Genomic DNA, 25,114 nt, shown 5'->3' with positions numbered 1-25,114 from the left:
TTCTCTCAGTTTGGCTGGAGATTTATTAATTTTATTGATTTTTTTCCCCAAGAACCTGCTCCTGGTTTCATTGATCTGTTCTATTATTTTTTTAGTTTCTATATCATTTCTGCTCTAATCCTATTATTTCCTTCTGCTAGTTTTATGTTTTATTTGTTATTTTTCTAGCTCCTTTAGGTACAAGGTTAGGTTATTTATTTGAGATTTTTCTGGCTTCTTGAAGTAGGCCTGTATTGCTATAATCTTCCCCCTTCGAACCGCTTTTGCTGCATCACAAAGGTTTTATTTATTTTATTTTTAAATGTTTATTTATTTATTTTGAGAAAGAGCAAGCAAGCAAGGGAGGTGCAGAGAGAGGGGGAGAGAGAGAATCCCAAGCAGGCTCGAACCCACCAACAGTGAGATCATGATCTGAGCTGAAACCAAGAGTAGGACAATTAGCTGACTGAGCCACCCAGGTGCCCCATTTTGTTTTTTTATAAGGGTTTTTAAACTGTTGTGTTTTTATTTCATTTGTTTCCATATACTTTTTTCATTACTTCTTTTATTTCCTGGTTGGCTCATTCATTGTTTAGTAGCATGTTATTTAACCTCCATGTATTTGTGGTCTTTCCAGAATTTTTCTGGTGGTTCACATCTAGTTTCATAGCATTATGGTCAGAAAAGATACATGGTATATGACTTTGATCTTCATGAATTTATTGAAGCTTGTTTTGTGGCGTAATACATGATCTATCCTGGAGAATGTTCCACATGCACTTGAAAAGAATATGTTCTGCTATTTTAGGATGCAGTGTTCTGAATATATCTGAATATATATCTGTTAAATCCATCTGTTCCAATGTGTCATTTGAAGCCATTGTTTCCTTACTGATTTTCTGTTTAGATGATCTGTCCATTGATGTAAGTGGGGTATTAAAGTCCCCTACTGTTACTTATTACTGTATTATTATTGATTAGTTCCTTTATGTTTGTTATTAACTGTTTTATGTATTTGAGTGCTTTCATGTTGGGTGCATAAATATTTACAGTTGTCATATCTTCTTCTTGGATTGTCCTCTTTATTAATATATAGTGTCCTTCTTTGTCTGTTGTTACAGTCTTTGTTTAAAATTTTTTTTTTTAATGTTTATTTTTGAGAGAGACAGAGACAGAATGAGAGTGGGTTAGGGGCAGAGAGAGAGGGAGACACAGAATCCAAAGCAGGCTCCAGGCTCCGAGCTGTCAGCATAGAGCGTGATGTGGGGCTCGAACTGAGGAGCTGTGAGATCATGACCTGAGCTGAAGTCGGACACTCAACTGACTGAGCCCCACCCAGGCGCCCCAACAGTCTTTGTTTTAAAGTCTGTTTTTTCTGATATAAGTATTGCTACTCCGGCTTTCTTTTGACATCATTTGCATGATAAATGTTTCTGCATCCTCTCACCTCTCACATCCTCAAAGCATGTGTCTTTAGGTCTAAAATAGTCTCTTGTAGGCAACATATAGATGGGTCTTGATTTTCTATTCATTCTGTCACCCTATGTCTTTTGATTGGAGTATTTAGTTCATTTACATTCAGTGTAATTATTGATAGATATGTATTTATTGCTATTTTATTACTCATTTTGTGGTTGTTTCTTTTGTCTGATCCTTTCTCATCTTTCTCTCATAAATGGTTTGCTGTTTTTCTTTAGTGGGATAGTTGGATTTCTTTCTCTTTATTCTTTGCATATTTAATGGTAGTTTCATTTGTGGTTACCATTAGCTTTATGTATAACATCTTTTATATATTGTGGTCTCTAGTAAGTTCATGGTTTAAGTTTGAATCCATTTTTCACTCCTCTTCTCCCTATGTTTTAGGTATATAGTGTCATATTTTACATGGTTCTTTAAGCCTTCAGGTTGATTTCTGGGGTATTTAGGATAATTGATAGTTATCTAGTAGTATTCATTGGACAAGGTGAGCCTAAGGTCCTCCTATTCCCTTGCCATCTTCCCCTCCTGGTGAATTAGATTTGCTTTTTATGTTGGTAAATATCATTATTTCAGTTACTGGCTCTGTGTTTAGATGTACATACAATTTAAATAATGTTTAAATTTATCCTAACATAAATGTAATTTTTTTCTCATTAGTTTGGATTTAGGTGGCGAGTAGAAAAAGAAGTAATTTCAGGAAAAGGTAATTCCTTTTTGAAATTTTACTTTTTAATAGGATGAGGTTATTTTGTTATACTATTGAATTGAAGTCATTTGGTAAGATTATTCCTGATTTATACAATAAATGCTTATCTATAAAAGTAAAATTACAGACAATGTATTTGTGATACATTAGCAAATGTCAAAATATAATGCTTTAAAGATTTTTCCCTCTAGAATTTTTGCTTTTAGAACATTTGATAAGAGTATAAGTAGAAAATGTTTATTTTTTACAAAACTTTTAAAGTGTATTTATTTTGAGAGATAGAGTGCTTGAGCAGGAAAGAGGCGGGGGGGGGGGAGGGAGAGAGAGAGAGAGAGAGAGAGAGAGAGAGAGAGAGAGAGAGAATGCCAAGCAGACTCCACACTGTTAGTGCGTGTCCAATGTGGGGCTCGAACCCATGAACCGTGAGATCGTGACCTGAATTCACATCAAGAGTTGGACACTTAACTGAGCCACCCAGGCACCCCAAAAACGTTTAAAGAGTTAAAGGAAACTAGTAAAGGATGAATACTTGAGTTTTTCTTTTTATTAACTTTTGGAAGAATGATTTGGTATTGTATTTCAGTCTAATCACATTTTGAAAGTAGAGATTAACTATCACTTTCAACCTAATGGAATTTTTGGATAGGCTAGTTCTTATTTTGGGATATCATTGAGATTGAGACCAAATATTTAGTCTTACAGCAAAAGACCAAACATTTGGGAGGCAGTTATTAAATGCTTTTTTAATGCATTGTTGTAATCTACTCATAAGTCTCTGAAAAATTAATATCTTTATCCTATTTCATGCTGTAAAGTTACCTCTTTTTTGATAATTGCATTTCAAACTGTTAATGCTTCTGAAAACTGCATAGGAGCATTTAGGAAATCATTTTAAACTAATAACTTAAAAACTTTAAAAATAAAGGTTGCATTTTAGAATGATTAAACTTTGACGCCATCCCTGTGGATCATTTCCATCTTCCATAAATTCGATGTCTGTGTGAAGTGTAAAACTGGATATGCAATAAAACAAAATTAAAGAGTAGGACTTTTTTTTTCTTTAGATAAAGGATCAGCCCTGAAGATACTCTAAAGGAGAAGGAAAAAGAATAAGTTTAAAGCTATTTTTAACTTTTCTTAGTATTACATTTTAGTTCATGTTTTTACCTAAACAATGAGAAATTTTGAAATGTTTCACAGTTTTAAAATTTTGTACTTTTATTAAGTGGAATTTTCAGGTGATGGTAAGTAATGCTGCTTTTAAAAAATTAAAGGGCATTCTCTGAACTAATATAAGTGAAAAAAGGATTGGTTGGTGAGAGAAAGCTATTGCTATGATTTAGAATTATAATTTGGTTGCCATTTTAACAATAGAGCCATTACTAAACATGCATACATTTCATAATGTATTCACTTGGAATGAGTGAAAAATGCCAATTTAGAAAAGTTACAGGTTCTTTGGACTGATAATTTTCAAAATCCATTTTGATAATTTCTTTTTAATGAAAAGTTTAGATTTGTTCCTGTTGGTGCAGATTATTGAGATATAAATTACTTTTTTACTGCACAAATAAAAGGTTCATTCTGTGAAAGGAAATAGTAGTTGGGTAGTTCCTTTCATTTTTTCCTCTTGGATTGTCAGTATCAGTCCTTTTATGCAGAATGTTTTCATACACAGCAGATATGATGTGTTGATTTTATTTTTTTTTCAACGTTTATTTTTATTTTTGGGACAGAGAGAGACAGAGCATGAACGGGGGAGGGGCAGAGAGAGAGGGAGACACAGAATCGGAAACAGGCTCCAGGCTCTGAGTCATCAGCCCAGAGCCCGACACGGGGCTCGAACTCACGGACCGCGAGATCGTGACCTGGCTGAAGTCGGACGCTTAACCGACTGCGCCACCCAGGCGCCCCTGATGTGTTGATTTTAGAGTCAAGTAACTCTAAAACATAGAACATTATTATTCTACTTAGTCATTTCATCTCAGAGTGCTACCATCTAAAACCTGCTTTAAATGCCATTTTATGCTGGTATTTAAAATAGATGGCATAATGTTAGAATTTTAATCAAGTTAAAAATTATTATTAAATATTAAAAGGGATTCGCCAACATATAAATACATGTATTATGGAAAATATATTTATTCTTTTAGGGTATTATTGAGTATACTCTTTTAGTACTTCCATTTTCCAAAGTAGAAGATTCCCTAACAGGGAGTTAGTAAAACTCTGATCTAAACAGTTTATCTGTTGAGCAAGAATTCTGTGACTGATTTTTTTTAAATACTTTCTTTAGCTCTTTGATTTAATACGTATTTACACATTTGTTGAGCATACTATAGTTATTACACTCAGTTATTTTTTAATGCTGACTTGCTAGAACTAGATTATATGTATGTTAAATTTCAGGAGTAATTCCAAATTGATATTAATATTCCAGATTAAAATTGTTTCCAACTATCGTAGCTAATATTCCTTTCTTTTTCACAGGCCAGTTTTTCTGTGGAAATAAATGTTGTGAAGAAAAAGAAGATTTGAAGAGTTGGGAAGTTAATTTTGGTTACATTGAACATGGTGAAAAGAGAAATGCACTTGTTAAATTAAGTAAGTTGATTTTAGGTGTTATATAATTGCTTTCTTCAAAGTTTATCTAATTGCTTAGATTTAAAAATATATAGGCTAATTTAAGGTTTAATTAAAAAATTTTAATGTGTCCTTCTGGAAGCGCTCTTTTTTCTGAGAGCTTCCCAAAGTGATAGATAACTTTTGAGGCTAAAATTTTTATGTGGTCACCATTATGGTGACATTTGGGTGAAACGGTTCTTTTTCTTTTTTAATTTTTTTTTTAAACGTTTATTTATTTTTGAGACAGAGACAGAGCATGAATAGGGGAGGGGCAGAGAGAGAGGGAGACACAGAATCTGAAACAGGCTCCAGGCTCTGAGCTGTCAGCACAGAGCCCGACATGGGGCTCAAACTCACAGACCTCGAGATCATGACCTGAGCCGAAGTCAGACGCTTAACCGACTGAGCCACCCAGGCGCCCATGGGTGAAACAGTTCTAATGACAGATGTAAACCGATAATTTGTAAAGTTAAGACCTCTTCCCATTAACATGAGTATGTCACCAGTGCACAATGAGATGCAGAGTATCAGAAAAGTCAGCATAAAATCTCATGTTACCTAGTAGCCATATTGTTATGGTGTGGACAATAAATACACTCTCTTTGTGTCAATAAGGAAAAAGATTTAGGTGGGCATAACTGTTTGTGACATCAGTCTTAAAATCTTGAGGTTATACCCCAGAATACAGCAACCTCTTGTAATATGCATGTTTTAGAATCTTTCATTCTTTCTTTCTTTCTCTTTCTTTCTTTCTTTCTTTCTTTCTTTCTTTCTCCCTTTTTCTTTCTTCTTTTCTTTTCTTTTCTTTTCTTTTCTTTTCTTTTCTTTCTCACTAAGCTACTCTTCTGTGTCAGCTTCTTCTCCTGTCATGTTAATTACCTTACCTAAGTAAACTCCTGGCAGTTTTCTACCCACTCCATATAGAAGTCAAGAATTTCCTCATGTGCTACTTAATGCTCACCAGTGCAGAAGTCCCTCCTGGAAGTACTCATGGGGACAATTCAGCTGGTGTGAACTGAAATTAAGTATAAGGCGAAAGAAGAGCCCACAACTGGAACTTTTTGAAATGCTCTTTTCTATTTGAAAACTCTTAGAGCACTTCAGACCAAGTGACTATACCCACACTATTGTTATTAGATACTTTTGATGTGAGACACACATTAATGCTGTGTATGAAACAGAGTTTGCTTTTAGAATAAATTGACAGCAGTTTTTTAAAGCAATGTTAGAATATTTTTAATTTCTCAAGCATTCTAATACCATTTTTACTGTGCATAGGCATTTTTTGAAGTGGAATCAGATTTTTTTTTCAGAGTTTTGTTTCCCCTCTTATAGTAAAGGGATATAAGGAAGAATGAGAATGTATGATATTAAAAGTAGAGTAGCACTACAGTTATTCAAATTCAGCCTTTCAGTGGTGTCACTTTTTTATTTTTATTTTTTAGGATTATGCCAAGAATGTTCCTTTAAATTAAATTTTCATCACAGGTAATATTATCTTTTGAAATGCTGTTGTTATTGTTTAGTAGTCTTGTATACTCACTTACCTGCACTCAGTGTCAAAATGTAGATTTAAGTGGTTGATGGTTTAATTAATTGATTGTGTAGAATGTCTGGGATAGACTGTATACATATACCAGGGAACTGGAAGTTTGCCATGCCTTACTCTAGCCAAGCAGTTTTAAATATGAAGGCCTGTGCAGGGTGATAGATATTAGAATTTTTAGTTTGGAGTCAGTGTTCAGATGTCATAATATTCTTGGAACTGTATTATAAAGCAGGTCTTCATAAAGTGATTTCATATGTCTCATTTAAACAGTGTTTTATTTGGAGTTTGTCATTCTTACAAGGGATTATATTCCTCTGTTCTCATTTCAAATATCAAAATCAGGCTCCTGTTGAGTGAGCTAGAATGTGCCTGTCATATTCAGTGGGGGAGGAGTATCCATGTTCTGCAATATGCAGTGTATATATAAATAAGGTCATGGGCTTGGAAATCAGACTCCTGTGTATTTCTCTCAGCTTCTCCACTTACTAGTTGTCTGTTTTAGGCAAGGTACTTAAGCTCTGGGGGGCACCTGGGTGGCTCAGTTAAGCATTAAGCCTCCGGAATTGATTTTGGCTCATGTCATGATCTTATGGTTTATGAGATTGCACTAACAGTGCAGAGCCTGCTTGGGATTCTCTCTCTCTTGCTTCCCCTTCCTCTCCTCCTCCCCTCTTTCAAAATAAATAAATAAGCATTAGAAAAAAAGGTACTTAACCTCTGTAAGACTCAATTTTATCAACTCTAAAAATGAGGATGCTAAGGATACACTAGTGAAAGTGCATGTAAAGTGCTTGACATGGTGCCTGGCATATGGTAGGTCAAGCATAGAGGGGTCCCTGATATTGAGGATGTTCAGACAAAATTGGTGACCTGCCATTATTGTGATGATCACATTTCAGGGCCTGAATAAGGCCCTGAATAAGTTAAAAGTTTAACAATGAGATTCTGCAACTTTATAAAATATATATGTCAGTATATTAAAAAAATTTTTTTGACGTTTATTTATTTTTGAGAGACAGAGCACGAGCAGGGGAGGGTCAGAGAGAGAGGGAGACACAGAATCCAAAGCAGGCTCCAGGCTCTGAGCTGTCAGCACAGAGCCCAATGTGGGGCTCAAACCCACGAACCATGAGATCACGACCTGGGCTAAAGTTGGACGCTTAACCGAATGATCCATCCAGATGCCCCAGTAGATTAAATTTTAAATCAGCTATGCTATGAATGTGCTGTATCTAGTATTTTAGTTGTTAAAAATAAATATTAAATAATTAATAATTTTTAAATTATTCAAATTAGTAGAATTTCTTAGATTACTTGAATAGCCTAACCTTTATTTCCCCTCTCCATCAGTGATACCAGAGGGTTTTTTTTACCTTGACTTTCGAGCTTCATTTCAAAATTGAAATGATTCTTATGAAAGGCAGAAAGTGATAATTGCCTTAAAAAGTATTATAGCATTTGGTATAAGTACCTTAATTTGGAAGGTCTGATGAGTAAATTTCTTGAAACTAATCCCCTGTTGTCTCTTCATTCTCCTTCTCGGTCCTAATTTCAGCATTATCACCTTTTCCTATCTAGTGTTTCCTTTCTTAACCAGTTAATATCAATTGCTTGCCAGCCATGGTACCAACAGCCTTGTAAACATGGCCTAGAAGAGATAAAGCTACAGCAATAAAAGGACAAATGGTCTAAAGTAGACATTTGAGTTAAAGTAAGCCCCTCCATCCTCATTCCTTTATGCCTTTACTGTATTCCTTTCCTCTTAGCAGAAGAATTTTCTATTTACAGATGATTTGGAACTGTTAGAGTGTTTCTTCTTGTTTTGTGTGTTTTTTCAAAGTATAAGTAGATAGGAATTATGTGGAGGGAAATGACATTTGTTTTTCTAATTTAAAAAATGGCTAAATGATAGAAAACAAGTAGGAAATGAGGAAACTATGATTTATATTTACTAAGGTTTGTATACAGAACTTACAAAAAATAATTTGTCTTAAAGTTTTAGGCTTCCTTCAAAATTGTCTCAATTAATATACTAGCCTGAAATATTTACAGACTCATTTAAGGGTTCCTTATGTAAATTACATTGTAAAAATATGTACTTTAACTGATTTGACTGTTTTGCTCATTGGTTCTTATTTTTCATAAAGGTCAGTTGAAAAAGTTAACTTTAGTTTTATATTGTTCAACATAAAGGAGAAAAGAAGTCAAGTCAAAAAAAAGAAAGGATAAATCCAAAAAAGATCATGAAGAGTCATCACATAAAAAATCCAGATCATCTTCTGTAGAAGAGACGTCTCAGAAAAAAGCAAAAGGTAAAAGGGAATTCAAATATAATACCTACTCACATTTTTAAACATGAAATGTAATCTGCTGTATGTATCAAATGTAGAATTTAATTGGTGAATGTATTTAGATTTCTGTTTTATAGTGGATGAAAGGAAACTGGTTGGGGAATTTAGATAGGAATTTATAGTAATTTACAGGAGTTTCAAAAACAAGTATGGTTTTAATTCATTTTGGGCAGACAGTAATAGTGTTGCAAATAGCATTCTCCTTCCTGACTTTGTCTCTTAGACACCTGTTACCTTGGGCAAGTTCCTGAGCTTTTTGAGTTTTACTTTCCTCATGTAAGTAGGGACGATGTGAATAACGGGCTTCTGTGCTGTTTGAGCTTATTGTGGAGAATCAAATAAGAATGTGAGAGGCACTTTGAACATTGTAAAACAGTACATAATCTATAAGTCAGTATAAAATTATAACACTGTGATTTCAATTACCTTGGCCTGTGTGATTTTCTTACTAGCTTATGAGCTTCTTGAAATCATAGAGCTTGATATATATGTGTCCTCAGAACCTAGCATGGTGCTGTTCACATACACTTAGTAAATAATTGTTAAATTCAAATCCATCAGTCACTTACTTCTTCCTCAGTAGTCCTTGGGCTCTCTAAGCCTTAATTTCTTCATGTGTAAAATTGTCATGATGATAGTACCTAGATTATAGGATTGTTCAGAAGTTCAAATGAGATAATGCATATAAGCTGTTAGCACAGTGCTTGGTGCATAGTTAGCTATTATGAAGGTTACTGCTAGTTTATTTTTCAGTCCATAATAGAGTAAATTGGCTATAACTTAGAGTGAATTGAACTTAAATTACGTGGTTAATGGAAGATTACATTAGATTCAGCCAAATGTTAACATAATACTTGGACAGGAGAGGGCTCCCTTGCTCCAGCTATGAAGATTATTAATAGGTTTCATTCTTACATGTATTTTTTTTCTTGTGAATCATAACATATTCAAGCGTATAGTATCACCAACTTACAGAGTTGGTGAAATTGATAGATGGTGAGAAGAAAATACTGTTCTGGGGTTTATTGAGAAATGGTATTTGAAGCAGAATTCCTTTTTGTGTCTATCTCAGTCATTTCCAAACTCCAAAATAAATGTTAATAAATGTGAAAATCCTGTTTGTGTTTAAAAAATTGTTTTAAAAATATTTAATGTATCATACTTGAGTTTTGTTAAATTCATTATTATAGTATATAATATTGTATTCACATCATAGTATGATACCATGTTAATCACTATGTATTCCAAATTAAAGAAGAACTAATCCCTACCTTGTAAAAACTTGTTTAGTACATTCAAAGCAGACAGTCAGATAGCTGGATACTCAGGATCAGGTATGGGGTTGGAACGCTCGGATTACACATAGATATGCGTGTGATCTTCCTTACAGATGTTTTTCCTGTAGTGTTCCATGTTTTAGTAGATGACATCTCTGTCAGCCTAAAAGCTAGTATCATATCTGGAACTTATCCTTGATGCCTTCTTTCTTCTCATTATTTATGTTTAATTTGTTACCAGATCCTGTCAGTTATACCCCAAGAGTGTATATTTCTCAAGTTCTCTCTACTCTAGTTCAAACCACCATGTTTTCTCATCTAGACCACTGCTGTATTATCCTCACTAGCTCTGCCACTATCTTGCCCTCCCCTTAATCCATTCTCCATAAAGCAGTGATTTCCTATTTTTCTTAGGATATAATCAAAACCTGCATAAAACCCAGAGGCTTTATATGATCCAGCATACAAAACTTGTGGTTCTCACCATGCTTCACCTCACTTTCATACTCCACTTTCACAGCCTTTCAGTTTCTAGACAATGCCAAACTTCTTTCCATTTAGAGGCTACATAGATGCTGCTTCCTCTCTTTCTAACCCCTCCCCCCACCACCAGATGCCATCCTAACTCATCCTCCAGGTCTAAGCTTAAATGTCACTTCCTTAGGGATCCTTTCCTGATTCCGTCCCTGACCATGAATTTAAGTTAATACTTCTAGTTATAATACCATCAACATTATAGACCTGGAACTTTTTCATTACATATATGACAGTTATATAAAAGCCCCAGGAAGGCAAGGGTTCTGTCTGCTGTGTTCATTGCTGTATCCCAGCACCCCACTAGCACATGTAAGGTGTAAGAAAGAAAGAATGAGAAAATGAAAGACTTTGAAGATTGTTTCGGGACAACTTCAGGGACAGAGAACCAAGGCAGAGTAGAATTGAGAGATGTGTTTCATATTTAGTCTTTATTCAGAGCCCCTGATAGCATAAAATATAGTTACTTTTTTTCAACTTCTGTGGCATAGAGCAGAAAATGACAGCATTTTAGCAAACTTAGGAAAACCATGTGGAACTCTGCAGTATCTTTGTATCTGGGATCATCTGGAACTAGCTTGATTTTTATGTGATACTTTATAGCCAGACTTAATTTGGCCCAAACTTGCATAATAATAAATACTTAATATCTCAGCCTCATTTTGAACTGTTGACAAAACTTCTTCAAAACAATCTACTTTCTTGATTTTCTTCCTGTCTTTCTGGCCTTTCCTCCACCTCTTCATTATAGGTCCTCCTCAGTCATACCCTTAGGTGTTGGGGTTGCCTAGGGCTCTTACATGACTTATCTTCTTTCTCTATGTTCTCCCTTTGTGGTCCCATTGATTCCCGTGGTGTCAGATTACTATCATACAAAATGTTAAGTAAGTGGATAGATGGATGGATAATTGGATAGCTAGATGGTTGAGTCAACGGATAGAGAAAAAAATCTAAAAGAGATCCATAGCTTGACTTTGAGGACTAGTCTGCTTTGGCAGGTCTGAGCAGAACACGGTACTTAGGTAGAGTGTCTTGGCAGAAAGTTGAAGATATTACCTCTCCCCCACTACCAGTCAATCCCCAAGCTCACTTTCTTGGGAAGGCCTTTCCTGGCACCCTTCACCCCACTCCTCCAAGCAAGGTTAGGTCCCTATTAAACATTTCAGTAGCACCATGCACTTCTCCTTTGGACATACATATCACCCTTGGAATAATGTGTTTTCTGTTAAGGAAGGGGCCATGTAACTTATTTAATTCTTTATCCAATTTCTAAGCACAGTGCTTTCTCCATATACTAGGTGTTCAATAAATGTTAGGGGAGTGAGTGAATCGGTGAAACAGTTCTCAACATTGAAGGGAACATCAGAGATCCCAGCCCTGGGATCATGAGCAAAAAGATGCTCTGTGGTTTTCTTTTCAAAATATGGTCCTTTGGTATTGTCATCTCTTGGGAGCATGCTAGAAATGCACAGTCTCGGACCCTTCCTGATCTCCTGAATAACAAGTACACTTAAGTTCCGGGATGATTCATAGGCACCATAAAGTTTGAGATGTACTGCTCTATATCAGGTACTTGTTCTGCTTTCACTTTGACACCTTCAGGGAAGAACTTAGTACTGCCCAAAATATTCTTTTACATTTCAGTTAGTTGTAATTGTTAGCAGATTTCTCCTTAACTAATTTAGCCCAAACCTACGATTTCTTACCTTTGGTTCCAGTTATGTCCTTAGGCCTCCAAAGTAAGCTAACCTCTTTTTGTACCTATAGACATTTGGAACCTGGTACTGTGTTCCTCATATGACAGAGAAGAATCATTTCATTTGTCACCAGCTTAGCTATGTTTTTATTTGCTTTCTGATAAGTAGGAAATAGGAGTGAAGGAACAATAACCTAAAAAAGAAAAGAAAAGAAACAATAACCTAAAGTGGTTACCACAGTCCAGGCCTTGGCTTCCTGTGGAGTCTTTACCCTGTGGTTGTGACACCCTCTTCATTGGGCCTGAAAGGGGCTATTTATGCATCAGCTTTGGCTTATGAGATCTTTGATCCAAGGAGGTTAGAGGGATTGTTGCTCTCCATCTGTTATCTGTCATTTTCTGATTTATCAGTCTTCAGAATTATTTTCCCTCTGGTCTTACTGCAAAAGATTCTATAGAGTTATGATTTTTAAAAATTGTGCTAGTAGATTTTTAGTACTTTTTGCTTTCTGTTTCCCTCACTGGATGACTATTGTAGAAATGAAAATGTTTGTTTTATGTAGTTAATATTTTGTGTGAATTTTAGTTACTAAGAATTCTCATCTGTATATGAAAAAGTATTGTGAAAAATGAGTATTTGTAAACTGCTTTGAAATGTTAAACATCTCTTGATAAAATATGATTATGTTGCAGCTAATCTGCGAGGGGTTTTTTTTTTTTTTGCAACATGAATTCATGTTGTTTTTTTTTTTTTAAAGGTGTTTATTATTTGTTTAAGCTTTGTGCTGTATATTTCAGGCATAAAATACCTCTACCTAAAAGACTCTAACATTTTAATTAGAGAGATAAGTCTGAGAAACATGAAAGATTAGAAGACAGTAAGGTGCTTTTCTGTAAGAGTTTAAAGTAAACCAGGCTCTTGGGAAGAATTCTGGTCACAGGTATAACTGTTACACTGTTGCAGAATGATTTTTAACAAAGCAATGCTGTTTTCTTTTCAGGGCATTCATCCTCAAAGAAATCAGAAAATTCTGTGAACAGTAAGTATTTAGCATTTTTTTATTTAACACAAATATATAGATTCAAGTGATTTGCAGTTTGGGTTTCCCATCAGTTGTGACTTGCTCATATGTATATTATTTTTTGGTTTTGTACTATGTGAGAAAAATCATAGAAAAAGTGCTAGAAGTGTATGATTTTTCCCCCAGTTTTAAACATTTTAAAGTTTCTTATTTTAAAATGGAAGAGCATAAAATTTTTTTCAGTAAATATAATGGATACACACTTTGATTTCACATCATGGAATATGAAGGAAGAAAAACAGATGAGGTTGGAATGGAAAAAGAATTGGGAAAGTAGATTAAGACTTAAGAAATGTCACTTATAGGGGCACCTGGGTGGCTCAGTCAGTTAAGCGTTCCACTTTGGCTCAGGTCATGATCTCACGGTTTGTGAATTCAAGCCCTGCGTCAGGCTCTGTGCTGACAGCTCAGAACCTGGAGCCTGCTTCGGGTTCTGTGTCTCCCTCTCTCTCTGCCCCTTTCCCTCTCACGCTCTCTCTCTCTCAAAAATAAACAAACATTAAAAAAAAAATGTCACTTATATTGTACGAGACTGAATTATCTCCGTTATCTTGTGGTTTTGACTGATCAAGTGAAATGTGTGGTTTGTGTATGGAAAGTAGAATTTGGCAGCTGGTTACTACTGATTCGTTTTTTAATAAGTACAGTGGTTTTCACCAAATTGTATCAAACCAGATTGGATTTCATTGAATATTTGCCACAAATTTTATTGTTCTTTCCCCGCAACATTCCAAAAAACATTCAAATGACTTACAGATATATATACAATAAAATAAGATTTTTAAAAGTGAAATCAGAATAATGGAAAAACAAGATAGAACAGCAAAATAAAGCTAGACAAACGTTTACCAAAAAGCCCTGCATAATTGCAAAGGTAGATCACACATTTGTCACTCTTCTTCTATACAACCAAACCAAATAAGGAAGCCACCAGTAGAATGATTAATTGTACCCATATAATCACACACAGTGTGTTCATCTTTTTCTAGGCTGAGTTCTGAGAGTGAGTAGACTCTCCTGTAGATTCATAAAAGGGGCGTCCATCTGTGATGTAACAAACAATAGCGTTGCATCTCAGTAGTAATACAGTGTCACATTTCTTAAAAGACATTGCAGTAGGGTTAGTGTAGTTCAATAGCATATCTAATTCATTTAGGCCTATTTTATAGAAATTCAGAAATTTGAGACTTGTAGGCTTAGAAATTTATAAACTTAAGAGTTAAGTTTTTTCTGATTTAAAGTAATACATATTACTGTGACAAAATCAGTAAAAGTAATTACTCCAAATCCCGCCTTTCAAATAGAAATATTACTAGTATTTTAATTCTTTTTTTTTTAAGTTTATTTCTTTATTTTTGAGAGAGAGAGAGAGTGAGCAGCAGAGGGGCAGAGAGGGAGAGAGAGAATTCCAGGTGGGGCTCCACGCTCTCAATGCAGAACCTGACACGGGGCTCGAACTCACAAACTGTGAGATGATGACCTGAGCAGAAATCAAGACTCAGATGCTTGAGTCTTGGCAGGCTGAGCCACCCAGGCACCCCTTAATATAATTCTGAAGGAGAATTTTTAAGCGGTCAGTAATCAGAAATTTTGCACTGGGAAAAATAGAGGAGTTTTAAGATATTTACTGTTTAAACATTTAATGGAGAGGGAAGTGTCAGTGGAGGCATTCCTCTAGTTTAGGAATACAACATACATCTTATAAATTAGTTTGCTGATACCTGTTTTGTTTTCAGCATTTTTGAAGTGTCCTAAAGCACTGATATTTGTTTCTCCCCACGTAAATCCTCATTGATGTGTAGCGCCTTTTCCTAAATTAGGTAAAGTATAGTAACAGTTTCTAGAACGTAGCCAGGCTTGATACTGAAAGACTTCTGCTATCTGGGGCGGAAGTAGTGTGTATATATCTATATCTATATATCTATATATCTATATCTATATCTATATTTATACATACATATACATGTATATGTCTATATAGAGAGATATATAGATATATGGGACATATATATCTCTATATATAGATATATATGGATTTATACATACACACACACACACACATATGTATATATACACACACACACACTATCTTTCATTTTCACTTGGATAATGTTTAGTTACTTTTACTGCTATTTAATATATGGATTATTAAAACCAAATCCATGAAGAAAAACCCAATTTCTGTGGTGAAAAAGAATTTTAACTTGCATTTGTTGATTATTTATTCTGTCAGCCACAATGGCAAGTGGTTTAGTTGTGTTACCTCATTTAATCTTAATAATGGGCATATAATAGCCCATTTGGCAGACAGAAGAACCAAGACCCAGAGATTTTACATAAATTGCCTAAGATCTAGTTGTTGTTTAATAGCAGATCTGGGATTAAACCCAGACTTATAACTCTACAAAGTCTACGCCCTTTTACCTTTATCATCAATAACTATTCATCAGTGAATCAAATGTAAGTCCACTCTTTATACCCCAATTTTGGCAGATACATTCCACAAATCTATATTAAATGGTTTGATCTGTGTCTCAGTTCTATCTGTAAAATGGATATAAAGAAACTTAACTTTGTTTTTTTATTATCAGAGCCAAATGAGACAATATACATGTAAAGCATGTGTCCAACACAAAGTTAACTTCTTGATAACCTATAGCTATTATTGTTGTTCAGGAAAAGAAAGAAAACCAGACATTAAACAGATTCTGTGTTTTGTTCTCTAGAATTGATCAAATCAAAAATTAAGTCTATAAAAGTTTGACCTATCCATTATGTTATCATAAGTGGAGACTTGCCACTTCTTCAGTAAGCCCAAGTTATTTAGTTATCATAATATCTAGAAGAACCAAGATGACAGATCTGTTTTCATTATTCAGACATATAGGGAAAATTGTATGCAGTTTGTACCACATTCTAAAAGGAACGTTGAAAACCAAGAGATTTTCGCATTGAGAGAACTTGAAATTGTCATAGGAAGAAGGTTGAAGGAACTATACATGTTTAGCTTGGAGAAAAGTGAAGGGTTGGGAGAGAAGGGATAAGGAGTTAGACATGGAAACTGTGGATGTTTGTAAAACTGCTTTTGTGTAGACTTATTTTTGGTGAGTATTTGGCAGAACTAGAGTCTATGGATAAAAATTGCCCAGAGACAGATTTTTGCCTTAATTTAAGGAAAAACTTCTCAATTAGAAATATCTGAAGAAGGCAATGGGGGAATGGGCTGCTTCAGGAAGTAGTGAGGTGTTTAAGCATAGATTGGACAGCCACTTGTTTGGGGAGATACTGCAATAAGAGATTGGATCACTGGATAACACCTAGATTAAAGACCTCTAAGATCCCATACAGAGAGTCAGTGATTTATATTTTGATCCTCACTTGGTAAAAACGGCTGCGTAGATTTGACACTGATACAAGAGTACCATTTTGTATTGCCTGTTCTCTTGTTATTTCCTTAGCAGTGCCCCTCCCACCTCGGGCAGGCTGTATCAGTTACCATAGGAATGGTTTCTAGTTACTGCCACTCTCAGGGAACTAGAATATTATAGATTCACAGGGTTGCACCTAAAGGTCATATAGCCCAGTCTTCTGGATTTGATTCTCTAATAATATTTGGTCACTTTTTTAGCTTGTGATCTTTCAAAGAAAGTTATTTTATAATACTCTAAACTGATTTACTCTTTTAGCAAAAAACTGGATTGTCTGGTATCATAAACCTGGTATAGGAAAGCTGGCCTATGGGAAGTACTCTTGACAGGGAAATTAGCTGCCCATTTTCAAAGTCCTTGTAGGTTTTGTTCTCTAACAACATTAACAGGGTAACACTGTAGTGTTAACTGTTAGGCCTGACTGGTTTTTCTGTGCTTTCTTTATCTCATGTTAGTGAGTTTTCATAAAAATAAAAAATAAGAGTAGAAGACTTTTATTCTCTTTTCTCTCATATTTGCTTTGGGACACTGGCAGTTTCAGTGCTGGTTGTAATTGAGTGGGAATCTTGTTCCCAAGGCTTTATAATTTTGTCATTTTTTATTGTCTTTGTATGTAGATCATTAAAAGTACAACCCCTTCCCCCACACCCCCCCTTTTTTTTTTTTTTACCATTTTTGTCAGAATTTGTGCCAGAATAGATTTCAGTTAGAACCGAAGTTCAGATATACATATTGATTCATGGATCAAAGTCCAGCAGGTAAAAGGCTAAAACCACTGTGGCAGATCAATGCTGTTTTATTTTTGTGTGTTAACTAAGGGACATTCTGTATTGACAGGCCAAATTTGTGTCAGTTCATTTTAAGACCAACTTATTGGAGAGGAACTATTTGCTATTAAAATTACTTTACGACATATACTTTTATTGTATTTTTCAGTATTTGATAATTTTTAGTTCACCAATATAGGGGGATTTACAAGAAACATGTCTGTTTTGTTATATTTTAAAAATAGAGTATATTCATTGTTTTGATTGATTTCTAAGGCAATACATGATCACTATTTAAAATATAAAATATTTGGGGAGCACCTGGGTGGCTCAGTCGGTTAAGCGTCCGACTCCAGCTCGGGTCTTGATCTCACAGCTCGTGGGTTCAAGCCCTGTGTCGGGCTCTGTGCTGACCGCTTGGAGCCTGGAGCCTGCTTCCGATTCTGTGTCTCCCTCTCTCTCTGCCCCTGCCCTGTTCATGCTCTGACATTCTGTCTCCCTCAAAAATAAATAAACATTTAAAAAAAATTTTTTTTTAATATAAAATATTTGGAAATGCTTGAAGTAGAAAGTATCCCAGGCCCACAGGTAATGTAATGACTGTTAAGTTTGGTTGGACCTTACAAACTTACAGTATATGTAACTACAAATTGGATTATACCATGCATGCTTTCTGTAACTTTTAAGAAACTTGATATAGCACAGATGTTTTTCCATGGTCATACATATAGATATGCTACGGTTTTTTTTTAAAAGTTGTATAGTATTAATTTAACCAATCCTTAATCCCTAACTGGTGAGGATATAGGTTTTCTTCTTTTGTTGTTGTTATAATGAACATCTTTGTACATGTATCTCAGGTGCTTATTTATTCTAAGTAAATAGTTAAATTCTTAAAAGCAGCATTGCTGGTCAAAGTGTATGTACATTTTAAACTGATCTATATTGCTAGATATTCCTCAAGAAAAAGGTTTATAGAAATTTTACTCCAGCAATGTATTATTAGTATGCTTGTTTCTTTGAAACGGCTTCTTCTAATTAATTTAATCAGCATTAATTTTTAAAAGTGTCTGACAATATTTGTACATAATTTAACTAACTTGTCCTACACACTAGTTCAATTCTTCAGGTCATGATCCTAATGTAAATAAACTCTCTACAAAATTCTTAACCTGCGTGTCCTTTGTATGCTGATAGAAAGAAGAAACTAAAGCGAAGACAATTATATTTCAAGAGATCATTCCTTTATAAGAGTTAATATTGGAATCACTACTTTAACTCAGTGTAACTTAGGGAAATTTCCCTTGAGACTTTCCTTGGTCTTTTTGCTGAGACTCTGGTATATCTCAGCTTATTTATTTATTTTTAAAAAGAATGTTATTGGTCTGGAAGAGTAAATTACATATTCAGAGCCACAAACGTTGAAGCTAAATTGCAGTTAACTCTGAAGTTAATTAATTGCATTGGTGGGTAGTTCAAAACATGTTTTAAATAAAACACATTTTAAAAATCTCTTTTAAATAAACAGGAAATTCTGATGAAGATGAAGGTACTTCAGAATCTGAACTTTGGAAGGGCCCCCTACCAGAGACAGATGAAAAATCACAGTGAGTCCTGATATTAACAGATAATGCATACCCTTTACATCAGTTAGGAAGCTGCAGCCACAGCCATTCTTGATAACAATTAATGAAAAAGCTCAGCATCATGAATGTCTGTTTAATTCCAAGGACTCTCTAGTCTGGTAAGATCAGAGTTTAATTCTAGTCATTGCTTATGGCCATAGACAGCTAACTCATCCAGCTTCCTCTCTGTCAGTAAATTTTTCTTCAGCTCACCTTGACAGATGGCCCTCTGGTCTTTGCTTAGAATCCATCAGAGAAGGGTTGTTTACTAGTTCCAGAGCAGCCTATTCATGATATTCTGATTATCATAAACCTGTACAGGGGAGCTCCTTGAAGATACGGATGGGTAAATTTCCAACAGCCACCTTAGCGCCCAAAGACAGATCATTCAGTGTGTACGTTGTTATCTGCTTTGGGTTGGAAGAGCTATCTGGGTATGGGCTGGGATGTTATCAGCTCTTGTCATATACTGGGAAGTTCAGCACTAGAGCTTTCTCTCCTAAAAGAGGGTAAAATAATACCTACTGCATAGAATTTATTGTGAAGATTTAATGAAATAAAGAATGTAAAGCACTTTGTGCCATACCTACAAATCTAAGCGCTCAATAAATTTTAATCCCATTTTGTTAGTCTTTAGGCATGTTGGTTCATAATGGAAAAACAATGAGCCAATCATTATTCACTAATTTAAGCTGATTACAAAACATCTTGCCAATTATGATATGTTCCCAGTGTAATAGAATTCAAGTGTATTGGAAAGAGTTTTTGTTAAATAAGATTACTTTTATTCTGTGACCTTAACTTTTTTTTCCAGCCAAATAAACAATTCCTACATGTAAAAGTTATTGCTATAAATAAAATATTGCTATCCTAGTCAAACTATTGACTAAACTTTCAACCGTGTAACTTCCCTTTGAAGAGCTTTATAGCTGAAAGTGATTAGACTAGGTCTTAGGATCAGCTCACCTTTTTAGGCAATGAAGATACTTGAGTAAATCCTAAGAAGGCTTTCATAATCCAGAACTCTTTGTGACCTCATAAATACTTGACATTGATCAAGTACTCAACATCTAAGTCTAACAGAGATTCAGCTAATTTCCCATATTTAAGTTTTGACTACAATTTGTAAATTTTTACTGCATTTTGCTGTCATGCTGGGGAAAAAGGGACAACAGCAATGGGGAGTGCCAAATTGCAGATAATTCTTAAATCAACTTTAGCTGATTCTGTTTGTTTGTTTTTTTTTTTATTAATTTGAACATGGTGTAATAGCTTTTTGCATTCACAAGTATTTAAAATCAAATGATGAAGGCCCATTGTGAATCCCTGATCTAGAAGAACTTTTCTGAAGAGACTGGTAGACTGGTGACTTTCCAGTTTGATTGCCTGTCTCAGAAAGAAAAAAGCAGATGTGTATACATTTAATCCTCTCATAGCACCTCTGTGAGGAAATACAATATCCTCTATTGCACAGATAAGGAGACTGAGCCCAGAGAAGTTAAGTAACCTGCTGTTACTAGCTAGTAAGTGACCGAACTGGAACTTAAATACCATCTGACTTGAAAACCTGTACATTTTCCTTCATCACTCTGGTTCCAAACATTAATTTTGTACTTGACAGTTTTCATAGTATTTTAACAATTTAATATCTCCTTTCAGACTTCAATTCTTTGTGTTAGACATGATTTTTACAGCTACAAATATATATTGACTATTCTCAGAGCAATAAAAACCTATAGCCTAAGCAGATTTTTTCCATTCCTAGGAGCAAGACGTGTATTTTGCTGAAAATAGTTTTCTTTTTCATTCATTTCTTGATCAGACTATAAGTTGAAATGAGAATGAACAGAGAAACTATAAAGTCAACCAAAAAAGTAAAGAGAAGCAATAACATTTTATAAAGTATGCACTTTAAAGTAAAATCTTAGGTAATAAATACATTTAGGGGGAGGTGGCTACATATGAAACACTTTATATTTAATCAGTCTGGGTATAATTGTGATTATTCAAAAAGTTAAGAATTATTTGATGGATGAATCATGAAATACATTGATATATAGAAGAATCAGCAAATTACATTGAGTGAAAATATTTTATTTTCATTAATCTCCTATTACGTGTCACCTAATAATTTCTTTTCGGTTGGTTTTAATCAATATGTATACTTTTTCTTTTAAATAGAGAAGAGGAATTTGATGACTATTTTCAAGATTTATTTCTGTGAGATGGAAGAGAGAAGCCTACGTTCCTTAATGTGAAAGTGCACTTTGAAACTCTCCACAACAATGTCATCTACAGGTTGCAGCTTGAGCGGTTTATCTTTGGAAATAAAAATCCAACTACTGTCAGGATGTCAGCTGCTTTGAAAGTTTTTCAGTTCCATTGGAGACATGTTTCCCTTTCCCTTCTGTGTCTTTTCAATTGCTTATATACAGCCGCTCCGCCCACAGCTCCTCAAGGGTGAAGCTAGTACACTGTACAGAGAGTCTGTTGTTCCTGTAATTTGTAGTTTTTGTTGTTTTACTCATTCATATTTATCTTCCCTTGCCTCAGTTAGTTTAAATTATTAGAATTATTGGTATCTCACAAAAAATTATAAAATAGAGTAAGTATGTCTCTCCAGCTTATTTATTTACTTTCCTTTCATCCACTGGCACCCTCTTTTTAGGCACCTGCTTTCCCATCACCACCTGTTTCTAGCTGCCTTTTTTTTTTTTTTTTTTTTTTTTTTTTTGCTTACCTTTCTCTTGCTTTCTTCTCCCCTATACTACTTAAGGGAGTTTGTTATGATCAAACTTGACTTCCCAGTGTGTGAGCAGTTTATTATAAAGTAAGTTAATACTATTGGGGGAGGGGGGCAAATGAGGTCCCAGAAGTCAAACCAGTAGATTAGGTTAAAAGTTGACTCGGGGCACCTGGGTGGCTCAGTCGGTTAAGCGTCTGACTTCGGCTCAGGTCACGATCTCGAGGTCTGTGAGTTCGAGCCCTGCATCGGGCTCTGAGCAGATGGCTCAGAGCCTGGAGCCTGCTTCTGATTCTGTGTCTCCCTCTCTCTCTGCCCCTCCCCCATTCATGCTCTGTCTCTCTCTGTCTCAAAAATAAAATAAACGTTAAAAAAAAAAATTAAAAATAAATAAATAAAAGTTGACTCTCCAACAGAGCAATTTTCCAGTAAGATAATTGAGCTGAGTAATAGTAGGTGCTAGAACTTGTCCCAGATATAGTCATGCAAATATGGGTGTACTTCCATGCCAAGATATATTATAAAATGTAAATCTTAATTTGAGGATCATACCCCTCCCAGTCACTGGATCTAAGCACTCCTAGAATCTGTGTAAACTTCTGTGATTGTGTGTATTTTGGGGGGAAAAGGGTCTATAGTTTTCATCAAATTTTCACATGGATGTGTTGATATTTTTAAAAAAAGGTTTTAACCCATTTTTATAGAGCAAGAGCCAAAAGATAGAGGAGAAGATGCATGATTTGGTGAAGAGAGAGGACCTGTAGAAAGTGATCTAATAGCATGTCAATTATTTTGTTGAAGATACACTTTTTTTTTTTTTAAGTTTATTTATTTATTTAGAGAGAGCGTGAACCGGGGAGGGACAGGGAGAGAGGAAGAACAGGAATCCCAAGCAGGCTCTGCGCAATCAGCACAGCCTGACATGGGGCTTGGGGCTCAATCCCATGAACCTTGAGATCATGACCTGAGCGAGATCAAGAGTCAGATGCTTAATTAGAGCCACCCAGGTGCCCTGAAGATATACTATTTTAAATGACATTTAAACATGGAATGATTGGTATTCAATTGCAGAATAAGTAGTTTAGTATCTTTTTTTTTTTTTTAACATTTTTGAGAGAGCTTGAGTGGGGGGGGGCGGGGGGGGCACAGAATCTGAAGCAGGCTCCAGGCTCTGAGCTGTCGGCACAGAGCCCAACATGGGGCTCGAACCCATGAACCATGAGATCATGACCTGAGCCAAAGTTGGACACTGAACAGTCTGAGCAGCCCACGCGTCCCTAGTGCCTTATTTTTAAATGGTTATCATCAGAGATTTTCCTTTTATTAAACAGTTCTTATTCATTGTATTTGTCAGACTTCTATATGTGAGGCATTATGCTGGATATTGCTACAAAGGAACTATCTACGAAATAATTATGCAGTCATTTCTAAACTATCAAAAAACGGTAAATCAGTATTGGTTTATTAATATTGAATATTGTTTTCATACCCCCTCTTAAAGAAACTGTGTTTTTTTTACTATCTCACTACTTATAGTGAATAAAAAGGAACCTTGATTCCTGAGGAAAAAGTGTTGAAATGTTCAGCAGCAAACTGAAATTAGGAAATATGTAGCTAAAACATTTTTATGATAAAAATATATTCATAGTTTGGCGATCATCAGAAAATAAAATTCCTGTAAAATTAAATGATGACTAGAAAAACTAAAGACTTTTTAAAAATAGATCCACATATTTGGTATTGCAAGTGTGGTTTATGGACATGAGGTTCATTTATAAATTCAGATCATTACATATAATCACAATACTTAATCTGTTCATACATAATGGAAGTCATATTTTTAAGGTGTCTTTGAAAAGGCCTCAAGATGATGAGTTTAAAGATTAATTCTCCAGCAGACCTGTCTCACATTTGGCTCTAGTGCAGTCAGTTTTCAGTGGACCACTGTTTTGGGATATGAAGTTATGCTTTCTTCTACTAGCTCTTAAACAAAGTTCCTATTTTTGCAGACCTTCAATGGTGGCACATCTTTGCTCCTCAGTTTGCTTTCTAGTGAATAAGGAGGGGAAGTTGTTTGAGCTGATATTTTGTTGTCAAAAATTACATAAAGGAAGAGTTTCTTAGGCAGTTTCTAAAATCATAAAAGTGGACTTTCAAAATTATTGTAAGTAATGGAAATCAGGTATACATGTATTACCTACTCAAGGTGATGAGTTTAATAGACAACACTCATTTGGGTGTATATATTCAATGAGTTTTTTACCCTCTAAATATATTTTTTTAACTTTTGGGCACTCCTCATTTGTACCTGTTTGTTATGACATTTATTCAAAATATTATTCATTCATATTTACTGAGCACCTACCTTGTACCAGGCACTACTCTAGGTGCCAGGATAGACTTAGGAACAAAACGACAAAAATAGACAAAAATCTTTTCCTCTCACAGACCTCACATTTTAGTGTGAGAGTAGCAATCCTAGGATTCTAAATCTTAAAATTTTTTAAATTGTCCTTAGTTTCTCTTGAGAAACCAATATTTAGAATGCCTAATACATAGCTATAGTAATCATTTTTTAAAAATAATCTCTGTTGAAGATTGTCACAGACTGTTACAACTGTCTCTGTTACAGATTTGCCAAAAGTGGGTGTGATGTTCACCTTTCCATTGTCAAGGATAAAAAGTAGTGGAAATAGATGATAAGCATTTCAGATAGAATAACATTTGATGTCCTTTTATTTTCTAAATAGTATTTACAGGCATTATAAATTCTATACTGTATTTACTCTTACCTTAAGACACGTTGATGAGAGATTTTTAGTTTAGGAAGGAATTTGAGGTATGAATTACAATTATTAATGTTATGGGGTGAATTATGTCCCCCCCCCCCAATTCATGTTGAAATTCAAACCCCCAGTACCTCAGAATGTGATTCTATTTGGAGACAGGGTATTTAAAGAGGTAATTAAGGTAAATGGAGATCATATGAATGGGCCCTAATCCAATACGACTGTGTCCTTATAAAAAGGAGATTAGGATGCAGACACACAAGATGGAAGGCTTTGTGAGGATACAGGGAGAAGATGACCATCTACAAGCCAAGTGGGGAGAGGCCTCACAAGAAACCAATCCTGCCAACACCTTGGTTTTGGACTTGGAGCCTCCAGAACTGAGAAATTTCTGTTCGAGCCACTCAGTCTGGTATTTTGTTACGGTAGCCCTAGCAAATGAATACTATTAATAAGAACCTTTAAAAAAAGAATTGGTGACTGG

At 35.0% G+C, this 25,114-nt stretch overlaps 1 protein-coding gene across 2 annotated transcripts in view; it reads left to right on the top strand.

Moving 5' to 3' along the window:
- Positions 1-21,449, top strand: part of LOC122493044 (protein FRA10AC1) — a 36,630-nt gene extending 15,181 nt beyond the window's left edge. For both annotated transcript variants that reach the window (XM_043597009.1, XM_043597008.1), the window contains exons 9-15: positions 2,116-2,161; positions 4,655-4,768; positions 6,235-6,277; positions 8,532-8,650; positions 13,198-13,236; positions 19,002-19,080; positions 21,280-21,449. In XM_043597009.1, the coding sequence (XP_043452944.1) occupies positions 2,116-2,161; positions 4,655-4,768; positions 6,235-6,277; positions 8,532-8,650; positions 13,198-13,236; positions 19,002-19,080; positions 21,280-21,322 (483 nt within the window). In that variant the 3' untranslated portion in view covers positions 21,323-21,449. The remainder of the gene's footprint in view (positions 1-2,115; positions 2,162-4,654; positions 4,769-6,234; positions 6,278-8,531; positions 8,651-13,197; positions 13,237-19,001; positions 19,081-21,279) is intronic.
- The last annotated feature ends 3,665 nt before the right edge of the window (positions 21,450-25,114 follow it).

Source organism: Prionailurus bengalensis, chromosome D2, assembly GCF_016509475.1.
Source record: "Prionailurus bengalensis isolate Pbe53 chromosome D2, Fcat_Pben_1.1_paternal_pri, whole genome shotgun sequence".
In the NCBI taxonomy this organism is placed as follows: domain Eukaryota; kingdom Metazoa; phylum Chordata; class Mammalia; order Carnivora; family Felidae; genus Prionailurus; species Prionailurus bengalensis.
This window is presented reverse-complemented; position numbering and strand designations above follow the sequence as displayed.